Source organism: Gymnoscopelus braueri (assembly GCF_963280865.1).
Source record: "Gymnoscopelus braueri genome assembly, chromosome: 7".
Lineage (NCBI taxonomy): Eukaryota > Metazoa > Chordata > Actinopteri > Myctophiformes > Myctophidae > Gymnoscopelus > Gymnoscopelus braueri.
The window spans coordinates 53,640,061-53,654,779 of NC_137608.1; the positions used below are offsets into that span (position 1 = coordinate 53,640,061).

Genomic DNA, 14,719 nt, shown 5'->3' on the forward strand with positions numbered 1-14,719 from the left:
TGTAGACTTCAGTTCAAACAGCCCTTTTCATGTGATAATGTGGTGATGAGGTGAAGGCTTATGTGTGACTATTGTCTTCCTAAAAGTTCCTATCAAACAAAGATTTGCCGCCCCCCCCCCCCCCCCCCCCCCCCGTAGTAACTCTGAGGACCCCCTGTTGAAGACCCCTGGACTAAAGGCTTTGGGATCATACATTATTTTCTCCATCACTACGTTAGGATACAGCATGTACACATTATGACTGGACCTCTAGACCAATGAAGGCAGATCATTCATGTAAACACTAAACAAATGGACCAATAGGAAGGCAGACCATTCATGTAAACACTAAACAAATGAACCAATAGGAAGGCAGACCATTCATGTAAACACTAAACAAATGGACCAATGGGACGGCAGATCATTCATGTAAACACTAAACAATTGGACCAATGGGAAGGCAGATCATTCATGTAAACACTAAACAAATGGACCAATGGGAAGGCAGATCATTCATGTAAACACTAAACAAATGGACCAATGGGAAGGCAGATCATTCATGTAAACACTAAACAAATGGACCAATGGGAAGGCAGATCATTCATGTAAACACTAAACAAATGGACCAATGGGAAGGTAGATCATTCATGTAAACACTAAACAAATGGACCAATGGGACGGCAGATCATTCATGTAAACACCAGACCCCTAGAGAGAGAGAGTTACGTCACTAGCATAGACTCCCGTTGTAAGAATGGAATGCGTAAGTTCTCTTTGTATCTCAATGAGGAAGTTCCAATGTTTGGAACTACAGGAGGCAACATCCAGCTTTGCGGCGAGATCAAAGTGTGACGCAACTCTCTCTCTCTCTCTCTCTCTCTCTCTCTCTCTCTCTCTCTCTCTCTCTGGGTATGAGCGTCGCGCTTGTCACAGACATGCGCAGACCAGGGATTCCGTTAGCCGGTATTTACCGGCCATTGACCGGTAAAAGTTTTAATTGGCCGGTAATTATAAACACCACCGGCCACCGTGGCCGGTTGGTAAAATGGTGTTATTAGGCTATTTTATCATTTAAGCCTATTATTAATATTATTATTTGGATAAAGTAGTTGGCTACAAACAACCATTAACCATAATCATTTAAAGTTTTTTATCATGATCTGACTGTGGTTTAATTCCCGACAGCCTGCTCTGCTGCTGCGCGCTGCAGTTGTAGATTCGCCTATTCGTTGTACGATGGTGTCGCGCATTGAAAATATCAGAGCTACAAGCTCACAGCACGTTGCAACGCGCCGCGTTGTGAGCTTGTATGTCTGCTATTTTTGATACGCCACAAAACAGCTGATAGACGTCACACAGCTGTGTCTCCTCCTCATCAGCCAGCGTGGTTCGCTCGCGTGTGTTGATAAACAGAACCGGGATTTTCCGAGGTGATAGAATCTGAACCAAACCGGACCCAATTGTCGATAAAGGGACCCGAACACGTGTGGGTCGTGGATATTATGCAGGCACAGTGACTGTCTGTCTGCAATGGATAAATTGGTGAAAGTTGGGCGACGGTGTCGCGCATGGAAAGGCTCTGCCGCAGCTCGCCCCAAAACACCCTCGCCCCCATTTTTCAGGCGGACCAGCGGTTCTTGTATTCTTGTATTTGTTTTACTGAGGATAAGGGTAGAAATAGGTTTAGGATTAGGTATAGTTTTACTGAGGTTAAGATTAGGAATAAGGTTAGGTTTAGGCATAGTTTACTGATATGTTTAGGAATACCAGGCGAATACAGCCGGATTTTCCCCGGGGCGACTGTGTTTTGGGGCGAGCGGGCGGTATTCGTTGCGCAGTAACCTCGCGTCACCAGTCTTTCTACCTCGGAGGAAAAGTTGCTCAGCAGTTCACTCATGCCCACTTCATTCATTTCATTTTTGGCAAGCGACATCTCTGCATGATATAGTAGATCATCTAATTTAGTTATCTACAGGAACAGGAACAGATTGCATCTGTGATAAAGTGGAAAGAAGCGCAGCTCTAAAGTAACAAGGTGTAATGATCAGTTGGGTGCATGTATGCAGTGCAAACGCGCATGTGACGTTAATTATAATATATGGCCGGTAAATTTATTCTTTGGCCGGTAAAATATAATCCTGCCGGCCATGGTGGCCGGCCCAAAAAATGCCTAGCGGAAACCCTGGCGCAGACTAAGTCAGGGAACTCAGTGCAGTTGTTGGCTCATCCAATAAAACTCATTTCATTCTCAGGCCGCTCTATTTAACTGGAAGTTTGCACTACTCCTTCTTGCTTGCTTTTGCTGCTGCTCATGATGCTGCTGCTGCTCTAACCACTGCTGTCTTACTAAAAAAATGCTGCTCACCCTCCACCACCCCAACCTGTGGTTTTGGATCTGCTGTTTATGTACTACGGGGGGGATTCAGAGTCCCTATGGTTGGGAGATGTGCTTTATCAGAGTACCTCAAATCACATCCAATTCATCACCAAACCATAATACATATATTACTCATTTTATATACAATAACATCCTTCATGAGTCGTCCTGACAGAACTGGTAAACACTTAACTAATGATCATGAATTCTAAATTAGGTGTGATGTCATCCATTTAATTACCCTCTGTGTCACTCTCATACACAGTGGGAGGAGCCAGACAAGAGGAGGAGAGAGGAGAGGAGTGAGGAGAGGAGGAGAGAAGTGTTGGGAAAGAGGAGAGGAGAGAGGAGAGGAGAGGAGAGGAGAGGAGAGGAGAGGAGAGAGGTGTAGGGAGAGAGGAGGACTACAGAGGAGGTGCAGAAACAGAGGAGGAGTAAAGCTGTACCTGTCATCCAGAGTGGACCCCTGGGGGGGTCCCCGAGATCCAGCGTGTCCCAGTGAGGCCCTGCGTGGCCCCGGGGGTCTCAACGGTTGGTTCAGGGACATGAACTCTGGACGGTTCAGCGGGCTGGCCGAGGCCCGTGGCCGACAGCGTGTCTGACTGGCGGGCATGTCTGTCTGTCTGTCTGTCTGTCTGTCTGTCTGTCTGTCTGTCTGTCTCTCCTCTGACGCTGGTTCAATTCCCTGCTGCTTGCTCTGGGCGACAACACACACCGTCCTGACTGACTGACTGACTGACTGACTGACTGACTGACTGTCTGTCTGTCTGTCTGTCTGTCTGTCTGTCTGTCTGTCTGTCTGTCTGTCTGTCTGTCTGTCTGTCTGTCTGTCTGTCTGTCTGTCTGACTGACTGACTGACTGACACACCGGCTTCTTCTAGGAATCGATTCCCTTCACTACGCAAGCTCTTCTAAGTGTGCGTTCATGTCTAAATGTGTGTGCACTTCCAGTGTGTGTGTGTGTTTCTAAGTGTGGTAGCGATGTGAGCAGAGCAGATCAGGTCTCGTTCTGGAGACGCTATAAATACACCCGTCATGGCCTTCTTTCTGCTCTGGCTCTGTGTCAGCTGTTACACTGGGACTGAGCTGGTCCACAGAAACACCGCAGAAAACACAACACAACGGCAGGGTTTCTCTAACTTTTTGGTGTTAAGGTCAGGACCCCTAAACTGACCCCCATCTAGAAAATGGGGAATTTTTTAAGTATAAAAAATGTTCAAGATTTTTCAAAAATAGCAGTTCTATAAGCTCACACTCACTTTGTGACACGCTTATAGATCTGCTATTTTTGAATAGCCAACGCAACCTTTTTAGGCCGTGACCCCCCAAAATAATCATACTGTATTTGAACTGGGGACCCCCCACCACCCTGATAAGCACTAGGAATTGTAGGAGTTGAGGCATTACATTTAGTTTGACTCGGTTCCACAGATAGATACTGGTCTGGTATTGTGAAAATAGCAGCTCTGCAAGCTCACAGCGGGAGTCTTAAATACACAGATATCTGGGGTCAGTCCCTAGAAACATGAAAACATTTGAGAACCACTGCAGTAAGTAATAGAGCCTGGGGGTCAATACCATTTTCGGGTTTCTGATCCGGTCGGAACGGAAATTACTTAACGTCATCAGGCCGGAACCAATGACCGGAACCACCGGCGCTGTGCACCTCCAAAATGATTCCCCTAGTTTAAAATGTGTTTAATTTGGTATATAATCGTTTCGTTTCTTTTGCTATAATAATGGTTTGGTATGTAAATGCAAATTTGCCCGAAATGCCCCCTATACCCGCATATCTGTCTAAATACCTCCAAAAGGTTAGTGACACCCACAGTCACAATACTAGAGGGAGCGCTAACAACGATCTGGTACCACCCACCCATAAAACAAACATGGGCAAATTCTCCTTCTACAGCACTGCCACCAAGGTTTGGAATAGTCTAACCCCATCCCTCAAAAAATGCAGTTCGCTGGGCTCATTTAAAACAGCCTTAAAAACTCACCTTTCTGGAGGCCAAAGAGGTAGTACCATTTTCCCGTTAGACAGATGACCCCCCCCCCCCCCCCGCCCCATTTTTGTACATATGCTATTTTATTATTATTTTCTGCATTTTGTGTTCTCATTACAAACATAGTACATAGTACAAACATAGACATAGTGTTATTTTTTTCTGTATATTTGTGTTGATATTTGAACTGTTTGGTTGCTATATGTCTATGAATTGAATACCAAGGACCCCAATGGAACCAAGACCGCAAGGACTTTTTTGGACGGACTTTTTAGACAAAGTAAGTATTATAAATGTAATTGTGCTGTTTACATTTTTTGCCTAATAAAATATTCAATCAATCAATCAAGGTACATAACTTTTAATATGCTATTGGCTGTTTGTGTTCTTTTTGGAAATAATGAAAATCCGCTTATATAGGAAAATAACAAAATGTCTGGGGGGAAAAAATAGCTACTTCTATGGAAAGGCTATTATCTATTAATGTACTTATAATGACCCTATAGAGTTCATGTTGTTTATAAACTATTTAGTATGGGCAGGGTATTGCCTTTAGATTAGAACGAATACCAGGCTTTCCTCCACAGTTAGACAACCCGGAACGCTTATTGCCTTGTTTCACGTTCCTACCCGGACAGTATTAGTCGATGCACCGTTGCCATTGGACGCATAAACAACAACAACCTCCTCATTATGACAGAGAAGAATAATAACAATAACAACAACAATAACAACATCTGTAAAGTAGAACATGGAGCGGAGCCTCAGTGGATCAGAAACAGACACACACACTGTGTGTCTGAGTCATTAAATGCGCTTCATTTGGACAGTTAGCAACACTGTAGCTAACAGTAGCTAACAGGCTAACAGATTATCTCCGCCAGGACCAACAGCTTCTCACACGTTTTGCTGCAGGTGAAAAAAAACTACTACAACGTTTTATATAAATGGACGTTTTCATCTTCTATAGCAGTGGTTCTTGTTGTCAAGGTGGATACAGACTCCTAAAATGACATGTGTTTTGTGCCAAGGACCCCCAAAGTGATGTTTTTTGTGCCAGGGAGTGGGACCCCCAGATGCAAAGATTTGACTTAAACGTGTTTGCTTTTAAAGAGCTTGTAGATCTGCTACTTTTGAATTTGAATCCTGAAAAGTAACAGTTTTGGACATAATGTTTCTACCCGACAGAGACGATATTATGTATAAATTAATTTGACCAAAAAACTATTGTTATTATTGTGCTTCTTCTGGTTCATTTTCACATGATGGCATTTCTTTCTTCCAGCGGTTCTGAATCCATCTCCATCCTGTCCGCTGTCAGTGTGTCAGGGGTGTGTGGTCCAGTCCAACATGCCTGACCCAGTACCCGTAGACCAGCTCTAATCGTCCACCTAGTACCAATAGACCTGCTCTAATGGACCAGCCAGTAGGCCAGCTCTGATGGACCAGCCTGTCCCAGTCAAGCCCCCACCAACGGACCAGCCTGTCCCAGTCAAGCCCCCCCCAACGGACCACCCTGTCCCAGTCAAGCCCCCCCCAACGGACCACCCTGTCCCAGTCAAGCCCCCCCTGGCAGACAAGGCTCTGTCGGAGGCGTTCGCCAGGCTGCGCTACAGAGACACATCTCTGCTGATCTGGCAGCAGCAGCAGGCCACCATGCAGGTTCTTTATAGATTTACCATCTTTTCATTCAGTTTTTATTTAGATTTGACTTAACTGTAGGGGGTCAAGTGATATTTGTTGTGGTTAAAACAAAAAGTATTCTTAATCTCTCTCTTTATGAGAGAGAACTCGGACAGGATACAGATTAAACAAGTAAAATTGGAACTGGAACAATAAAATGAAGCTGATAAATGGGTTACGTAATTGGCTGAAAGTGGCGACCCACCTGTTTTATTAAAGATCTGGAGAGACATGGAGACTCCTGTGACTGAACACTCTATAACAATGATTACTATCACAATATAGAGCTATTTAACATTGTTACTGAACAAACACTCTATTGTAATGATTACTATCACAATATAGAGCTATTTAACACTGTTACTGAACAAACACTCTATAATGAGTACTATCACAATATAGAGCTATTTAACACTGTTACTGAACAAACACTCTATTGTAATGATTACTATCACAATATAGAGCTATTTAACACTGTTACTGAACAAACACTCTATTGTAATGATTACTATCACAATATAGAGCTATTTAACACTGTTACTGAACAAACACTCTATAATGAGTACTATCACAATATAGAGCTATTTAACACTGTTACTGAACAAACACTCTATAATGAGTACTATCACAATATAGAGCTATTTAACATTGTTACTGAACAAACACTCTATTGTAATGATTACTATCACAATATAGAGCTATTTAACACTGTTACTGAACAAACACTCTATAATGAGTACTATCACAATATAGAGCTATTTAACACTGTTACTGAACAAACACTCTATAATGAGTACTATCACAATATAGAGCTATTTAACACTGTTACTGAACAAACACTCTATAATGAGTACTATCACAATATAGAGCTATTTAACACTGTTACTGAACAAACACTCTATAATGAGTACTATCACAATATAGAGCTATTTAACACTGTTACTGAACAAACACTCTATAATGAGTACTATCACAATATAGAGCTATTTAACACTGTTACTGAACAAACACTCTATAATGAGTACTATCACAATATAAAGCTATTTAACACTGTTACTGAACAAACACTCTATAGCAATGAGTACTATCACAATATAGAGCTATTTAACCTTTTAACAAACAAAACGTATTGTTTTAACCCAAAAACATCACTTTACCCTACCTTTGATGTTTATAAATTTCAGTTTAGTTTTAATTCGTTTTTTGGTTATTTGTGTGTGTGTTTGTGTGTGTGTGAGCAAGAAAACACGTTTTTATTTGTGTTAGTTTTTTATTTATGGCTTAGTCAGGGGAGAGTCAACAAGGTCAGAAAACATACCAGATCTACAAGCTCACAGCACGTCGCATCGCAACGTGCTGTGAGCTTGTAGATCTGCTATTTTTGAGAGACTAAAACTAAGGATTTTCTCCATGATTTCAGTCAGTTTTGTGAACACACAACAATACAGTTACGTTTATCCACCTGCAGGAGGCGCCACCGTTCTCCTACCTGAGCCGCAGCCAGTCTGCCTTGTACAGTAACTATGGCAACCAGCCCGTGGTGGTCCGGGACAAGAGGGTCCTGGGAGCCGGAGCGGATCAGCCTGGACCCGGACCCACATCTGGATCTGGATCCAGCATCTGTTCTGTCATGTAGAGGACCACTGCTGGTGCTGGAACACAATTTGCCAGGGACCCCCTGGAACCTTCAAGGACCGCTGGGGGTCCCCGGACCCCACTTTGAGAACCATTGATGTAGAAGACCACTGCTGGTGCTGGAAGCCGGAGCGGATCAGCCTGGACCCAGATCTGGATCCAGCATCTCTAGGCGACAAACTTTTGTAGCTCGAGGCCCAAAAGACAAAATTCACAAACCAGTGAAAAATAGCAAGATCCTCAAGCTCACAATGTGTCGTAGATCTACTATTTTCACTACTTCTTGAAAGTGTTTTTTTTTTATTGAATTTATTTGATGTTTTTTTTAAGTATTCATGAAATGTCTTTTTTTGTTTTTATCTTTTGAGATAATAATGTTTAACAAATGTAGCAAACGGGAAAAAAGGGGATTTTTAACCGAGTTCCAACCCATTGGTTGGGAAACCGTGGCCAGACTGTTGCCTCCCACAATTTTCAAATGTTGGTACAGTCTGGGACTGAAGCTCTGATCATGATTAGAATATAAAGCGGATGAGAAGCCTCCCTCCACTTCCGTTTTGTCTGTACAGTCGCGCAAATTTAATCCTAATATAAATCAAAATCATATAAGTATATACAGCTTGCTGCTTAGCAGAAATGGAAATTAGAAAATAAAATGAAAAGATATTTTAAAATATATTTTTGTGAACGGAAGTGCCAGCTTCCTCTCTCGGATTTGGGGAGAAGTAGTTCCAGACTCTATGTAGCATTAGGCTCTGTACACAGCAGCCATATTGGAAGGAAATTGGGCCTCTTCCTTACTTCCTTCACAGGTGTTATATTAACAATGATTCTAATGAAGGCTCTGTTCCATTTAGTGTAGCACAGTGGTTCTCAAACTTTTTAATTTCAAGGACCCCAATAACTCTGAGAGTGTACAAATTGGCACACTCTCAGAGTTACACACCCGTAAGGGGCCATTTGGAACCCTATCAAGGAACCATGATGGTCTCTGGACCACACTTTGAGACCCTCTGGTGTAGCAGAGTGTTTCCAGTGAGTCAACACCATGACTCTGTTTGACCAGAATGGAACAGAGCCTTCATTAGTATCATTGGTAACACCTGTGAAGGAAGTAAGAAGAGGCCCAATTTCTTTCCAATATGGCTGTTGTGCATAGAGCCTGATGTAGACCAGTGTTGCCACATTTTGCGAGAGAAACAAGCAACCAGGTCTAAAACAAGCCCAAAAAGAAGCGACCCAGTTATTGGCTATTGAAAAAAATTGTCGATTGCTGACATGCAAATTATTGGCTGAGGAATGCAACAAAAACTAGAAAAATCCATTCAAGGCTTCATGGGGTGCGTAATTGATTTTTGGAACTACTCCTTTAATACCCCGCACTTTGAATTTGAACTTGTTTATCCTGTAACCTGTTGTGAGTTCTCTCTCCTGATTGGATGAAAATGGTATCCTGACAGTGACACCGGAAATGCATTTTCTGTTTACTGCTAAAGATCTGGAGAGACGAGGAGACACCCTGCTGCTACTGTGCAAATGCTAGTCTATGGCAATAGTTACTATATCAGAACATAGAGCTTTAGCAATAGTTACTATATCAGAACATAGAGCTTTAGCAATAGTTACTATATCAGAACATAGAGCTTTAGCAATAGTTATATCACAATATAGAGCTTTAGCAATAGTTACTCTATCAGAACATAGAGCTTTAGCAAATATCCCCTACAATAACATCAGTAAAGTATTCAGATTATAAAGGGACGTTAAAAGGATCCCTGGCTAATGAGCCAAATATACCTTAATACATTATAATTGCCCTTTATAACTTTTGTACACCTTAAATATTTTATTTATTTTAGAAACAGTTCATGTTTTACTCAATAGGGTCAACGCCCGTCACAAGTTGATATCATTTGTCCATGTGTGGTCTAGTGTGGTCTGGTGTGGTGGTCTAGTGTGGTCTAGTGTGGTGGTCTAGTGTGGTCTAGTGTGGTGGTCTAGTGTGGTGGTCTAGTGTGGTCTAGTGTGGTGGTCTAGTGTGGTCAAGTGTGGTCTAGTGTGGTCTAGTGTGGTCCATGTGTGGTCTAGTGTGGTGGTCTAGTGTGGTGGTCTAGTGTGGTCTAGTGTGGTCTAGTGTGGTGGTCTAGTGTGGTCTAGTGTGGTGGTCTAGTGTGGTCTAGTGTGGTCTAGTGTGGTGGTCTAGTGTGGTCTAGTGTGGTGGTCTAGTGTGGTCTAGTGTGGTGGTCTAGTGTGGTCTAGTGTGGTGGTCTAGTGTGGTCTAGTGTGGTGGTCTAGTGTGGTCTAGTGTGGTGGTCTAGTGTGGTCTAGTGTGGTGGTCTAGTGTGGTCTAGTGTGGTCTAGTGTGGTGGTCTAGTGTGGTCTAGTGTGGTGGTCTAGTGTGGTGGTCTAGTGTGGTCTAGTGTGGTGGTCTAGTGTGGTGGTCTAGTGTGGTCTAGTGTGGTGGTCTAGTGTGGTGGTCTAGTGTGGTCTAGTGTGGTGGTCTAGTGTGGTCTAGTGTGGTGGTCTAGTGTGGTCTAGTGTGGTGGTCTAGTGTGGTCTGGTGGTCTAGTGTGGTGGTCTAGTGTGGTCTAGTGTGGTGGTCTAGTGTGGTCTAGTGTGGTGGTCTAGTGTGGTCTAGACTAGTGTGGTCCATGTGTGGTCTAGTGTGGTCTAGCCAGGGTTGATTTCGTCGACTAAAACTATGACGAAAAATATTGGTCGACTACCTTTTTCACTGACGAAAACTAAATAAAAACTAACAAAATCAACACTAGGTTTAGCCTTATGGTATGCATGTGCAAAAAATACAAATTTAAATATTGATTTGATGCTCATATTAACCGTAGGAAGTATTACGTTTTTTTTAAATTAGCACCTGCATTCAATACATACATTGGGCTGGACCACACATGGACAAATGACATCAACTTGCCACGGGCATTGACCCTATTGAGTGAAAGATGACATATTTCTATAATAAATACAATATTGAAGGTGTTTTTTAATTTGACATTGTAGTTATAGAGGACAAGTATAATGTATTATTAAGGCATATTTGTCTTGTTAGCCAGGGATCCTTTTTATATTCAGATGTTTACTTATTAAATAAAATAAGGACATGTTAATACCTTATTCAGATGTTTACTTATGAAATAAAATAAGGCCATGTTAATACCTTATTCATTTGTTTACATTAAACCAGTGTTCCTCAAATGGGAGGTATGTGTACCCCTAGGGGTAGTCGGAGGTACTGCAGGGGGGAGTTTCTGTGAGAGGAAGTGAAAAATGGAAAAATGTCATATTTATGTAACTATAACTTTTTTTAATGAATAAAAGGTACGTCCGGTCTGTATGGTAGACCGGATTTAGATCGAGGCCTGACATGAATTTTGACCTAATTGGTCAAGATTCAATTTATCCCCTGAGCAAGCAGGCGGGCTCTATTAGCTCAATGGTAAAAAAAAAAAAAAATCAGCACTAAGCAGGAAGCCAGGTTCAAATCCTGGGTAGAAGAGGAAAGTTACATAGCGCTGCTTGTATGATGAAACATTAAAGGACCACTTCACCCTGTTATGTGTGTTTACCTTGCTGTAGTTTTTTATCCTGAATCAGAAAACAAAACTACAAAATCAGCCAAGCCTTTCATTCCCCTTTAACCCATTAAAACACATCTATATAACCACTTTAACCATTAGTTTATACTTTGGCTATTCAAAAATAGCAGATCTAGATCAAGATCATTTGTAACTCAAATCTTTGTTTCTGGGGGATCCCTGGAACAACATATTTTGAGATGGGGGTCCACGGCCAAATACATTTTGGGGGGTCCTTAACATGAAAAAGTTTGAGAACCACTGATATTATAGAAACATGCGTTTTAAAAAAAAGATTTAGACGACATTTGTAGAATCCCCCAGAAGCAAATATTTGAGTTACAAAAGTTCGCTTAAAAATATATATATTCAAAGATTTGCACACATTTTCATGGTTTAAAAAAAATAGCAGATCTACAAGCAATCTACAAAAATATTTCAAATTTGTCCACAATTCATTTTTTTAAATAGCCGATGTATATACGGTTATAGTGGTTAAACTATATTATGCTATATTAAAGGTAGTGTAATTGACTTTGGTTAAAATCAGTGTTAAATAGCTCTATATTCTGATAGTAATCATTGCTACTGTGCTATTGTGTTTGTTTGGTCCCAGGGGGTCTCTCCAGCTCTTTAGTAAACAGAAATGCATTTTCAGTGCTCTCTCCTGATTGGCTTAAGATGTTGTCACCTACCTGAAAATGTACTATATTGTGTTTACTAAAGAGCTGGAGACCCCTGTGACCCAACAAACACTCTGTAGCAATGATTACTATCAGAATATAGTACTTTAACCTTTTTAACAAAAAATATATATATACCAAAAAATGTCACTTACCCTACCTTTAACTAATGGTCCTGGGGACCCCTCAAGGGCCTAAGTGACATTTTCACCATTTTACAGGAAAACTCATTAATCATTAATTGAAGTCTAATCTGTACAAAGGTATAGATTGCTTGAATATGTTTGAAACTAAATAATTACAATCAATGGAAAGCTGTCCAGTAAAATTCTAGAAATTTCACTTACGCCCTTTGCGCTCCAAGCCCTCGCCCTGGGGGCAGTGTTGCCAGATTCTGTGAGAGAAACAAGCAACCAGGTCTAGGAAAACCAGCCCAAAAGAAGCGATTATGGGCCACATGAGCACTTTAACATAATACATCAGCTATTTGAAAATAGCAGATCTACAAGCTCACAACGCGTCGCGAGCTTGTAGATCGGCTATTTAAAAAAAAAATCTTGCAGGGAAATTATAATAAGCAGATCTGGCAACCGTGCCTGGGGGTCCCTGGACCCCCCTTTGAGAAGCACTGACATGCATACGGTAGGTACACCGACATGTCGCTGTGTGTCTGTGCGTGTGTCTGTGTGCATGTGACTCACGTCAGTGTCTGTGCGTGTGTCACAGATGCTCCATGAATTTTTTATGTATTTACGTTTTTATTTATGAAAACAAAGGAACTCAGAAAATACAGAATCCCAGAAGTAAAATTACATCAAATAATTCACTTGTTTTTTTTTTCTTTCATTTTTTCTTTTTAATTGTCTGTCTGTCTGTCCTGCGTTTTTGTCCCCCATACATACATACATCCGTCTGTCTGTCTCTCTGTCTGTCTAACTCTATCCATACAGCTACTATACAGCTACTATACAGTGCTCAAACATAAAAACATACGCAAGAGAAAGAACAACGGTCGGAGTGCATGCAGATACATAAAATATTTTTTTTCCTTTCTTATTAAAATACAAAAATTAACTATTATTATTATTATCAGCATTGATTGAACCATCAACTAAAACAGTTTTTTTGAACGTGGTGAATAGCTCGTCTCACACAGGAAGATCTGTCTGTCTGTCTGTCTGTCTGTCTACTAGCCCATCAGTGAGATAAAAAGTGTCCAGTTCTTCAAACTAAACACCTCGTTTCCTTTGCTCTGTCCTACAGAGTAGAGGGCCGGGAAATTGACCTAAAAATATATATCCATTCCAAACCGGAATTTACAACCTTCTGACCGACTTCATCTCCGCTGTCGCCGTCGTGTAGAAACCATAATTATCTCCACATTAGAACCTTTTGTGTTTTTTCTCCCGTAAATTAACGGCCCTACTTTGATCATACTACATCGTCACACAAAGGCATCAAAAGTAGCAGATCTACAAGCTCGGAACGCGGCGCGAAGCGACGCGTTTCGAGCTTGTAGATCTGCTACTTTTGCGGGTTTTTAATTTGAATCCTGATAAGTTAACAGTTTGGGACATATGAGGTTTACACTCGACAGAGACGGCTTGTTCATGTTAGTTAATCGAATCATCGAGAAGAAGGTTGTTTGTGATATATTTACATATATATATATTTATATATATGTATATATCTTTTACATTTCTTACATCAACAAATTGACTCTGAAAATAAAAAAAATATTACTCCACTTAATAGTTCCTTGTACAATGGTGGTGTAAAAAGAAAAAAAGTGGAAATAGCCAATTTTAAAAGCTCACAATGCATTGCAATGCGTTGTGAGCTTGTAGATCTGCTATTTTCACTCACAAGAAATGACAACAAATGAGATAATAGTAAAGTTGATTTGAAGTCGTATCGCCCCGGCCCTACTAACAATGGTTACAGATAAGTTTATCATTTGGGAGTATTTATAGATATGTATTTGATGTATTTGTAGGACAGAGCGTACAGTTACAGTATATGAGTGAGTGTTGTCTTCTTTTTTTTTTCTTTTCTTTTTTTTATGGGGGCGGGGCAAGGCTGTGGAACAAAGATTTATTTTATCAGACAAAACGAGTATCAACACACAACCTGGAAATAAAAATAAAAATAATAATAAACTAAAGGAGAAAAAAAAAGGAAAAACCGTAGTGTTGGGGAGGAAAAGAAAGAAAGAAAAAAAATTCCATCTCCTTCCAGGAAGCTGTTGGGTTTGGCCTACAGCAGGTGCGTTTGTTTACTAAAATCTGGCCTACAGCAGGGTGCGTTTGTTTACTAAACTCAGGTGAGTTTGTTTACTAAACTCAGGTGCGTTTGTTTACTAAACTCAGGTGCGTTTGTTTACTAAACTCAGGCCTACTGCAGGGTGCGTTTGTTTACTAAACTCAGGCTTATTAGGGTGAGTTTGTTTACTATACTCAGGTGAGTTTCTTTACTAAACTCATGCTTATTAGGGTGAGTTTGTTTACTAAACTCAGGTGAGTTTGTTTACTAAACTCTGGCCTACCACAGGGTGAGTTTGTTTACTAAACTCAGGTGAGTTTGTTTACTAAACTCTGGCCTACCACAGGGTGAGTTTGTTTACTAAACTCAGGTGAGTTTGTTTACTAAACGCTGGCCTACAGCAGGATGAGTTTGTTTACCAAACGCTGGCCTACAGCAGGATGAGTTTGTTTACTACACTCAGGCCTGCCGCAGTGTGTTCAGAGATGCTTTTGGCGGGGG

General features: G+C 41.1%; 2 protein-coding genes across 2 annotated transcripts in view; one reads left to right on the forward strand and one right to left on the reverse strand.

Moving 5' to 3' along the window:
* Nucleotides 1-3,059, reverse strand: part of plpp7a (phospholipid phosphatase 7a (inactive)) — a 6,639-nt gene extending 3,580 nt beyond the window's left edge. The window contains exon 1 of the mRNA XM_080433157.1: nucleotides 2,803-3,059. Coding sequence (XP_080289283.1) covers nucleotides 2,803-2,969 — 167 coding nt within the window. The 5' untranslated portion in view covers nucleotides 2,970-3,059. The remainder of the gene's footprint in view (nucleotides 1-2,802) is intronic.
* Nucleotides 3,060-5,038: 1,979 nt separating this feature from the next.
* brd3os (BRD3 opposite strand) lies at nucleotides 5,039-8,268 on the forward strand. The gene is made up of 3 exons (XM_080433375.1): nucleotides 5,039-5,277; nucleotides 5,648-6,024; nucleotides 7,514-8,268. The coding sequence occupies exons 2-3, from the start codon at nucleotides 5,803-5,805 to the stop codon at nucleotides 7,679-7,681; spliced, it is 390 nt and encodes a 129-aa protein (XP_080289501.1). The 5' UTR covers nucleotides 5,039-5,277; nucleotides 5,648-5,802; the 3' UTR covers nucleotides 7,682-8,268.
* The last annotated feature ends 6,451 nt before the right edge of the window (nucleotides 8,269-14,719 follow it).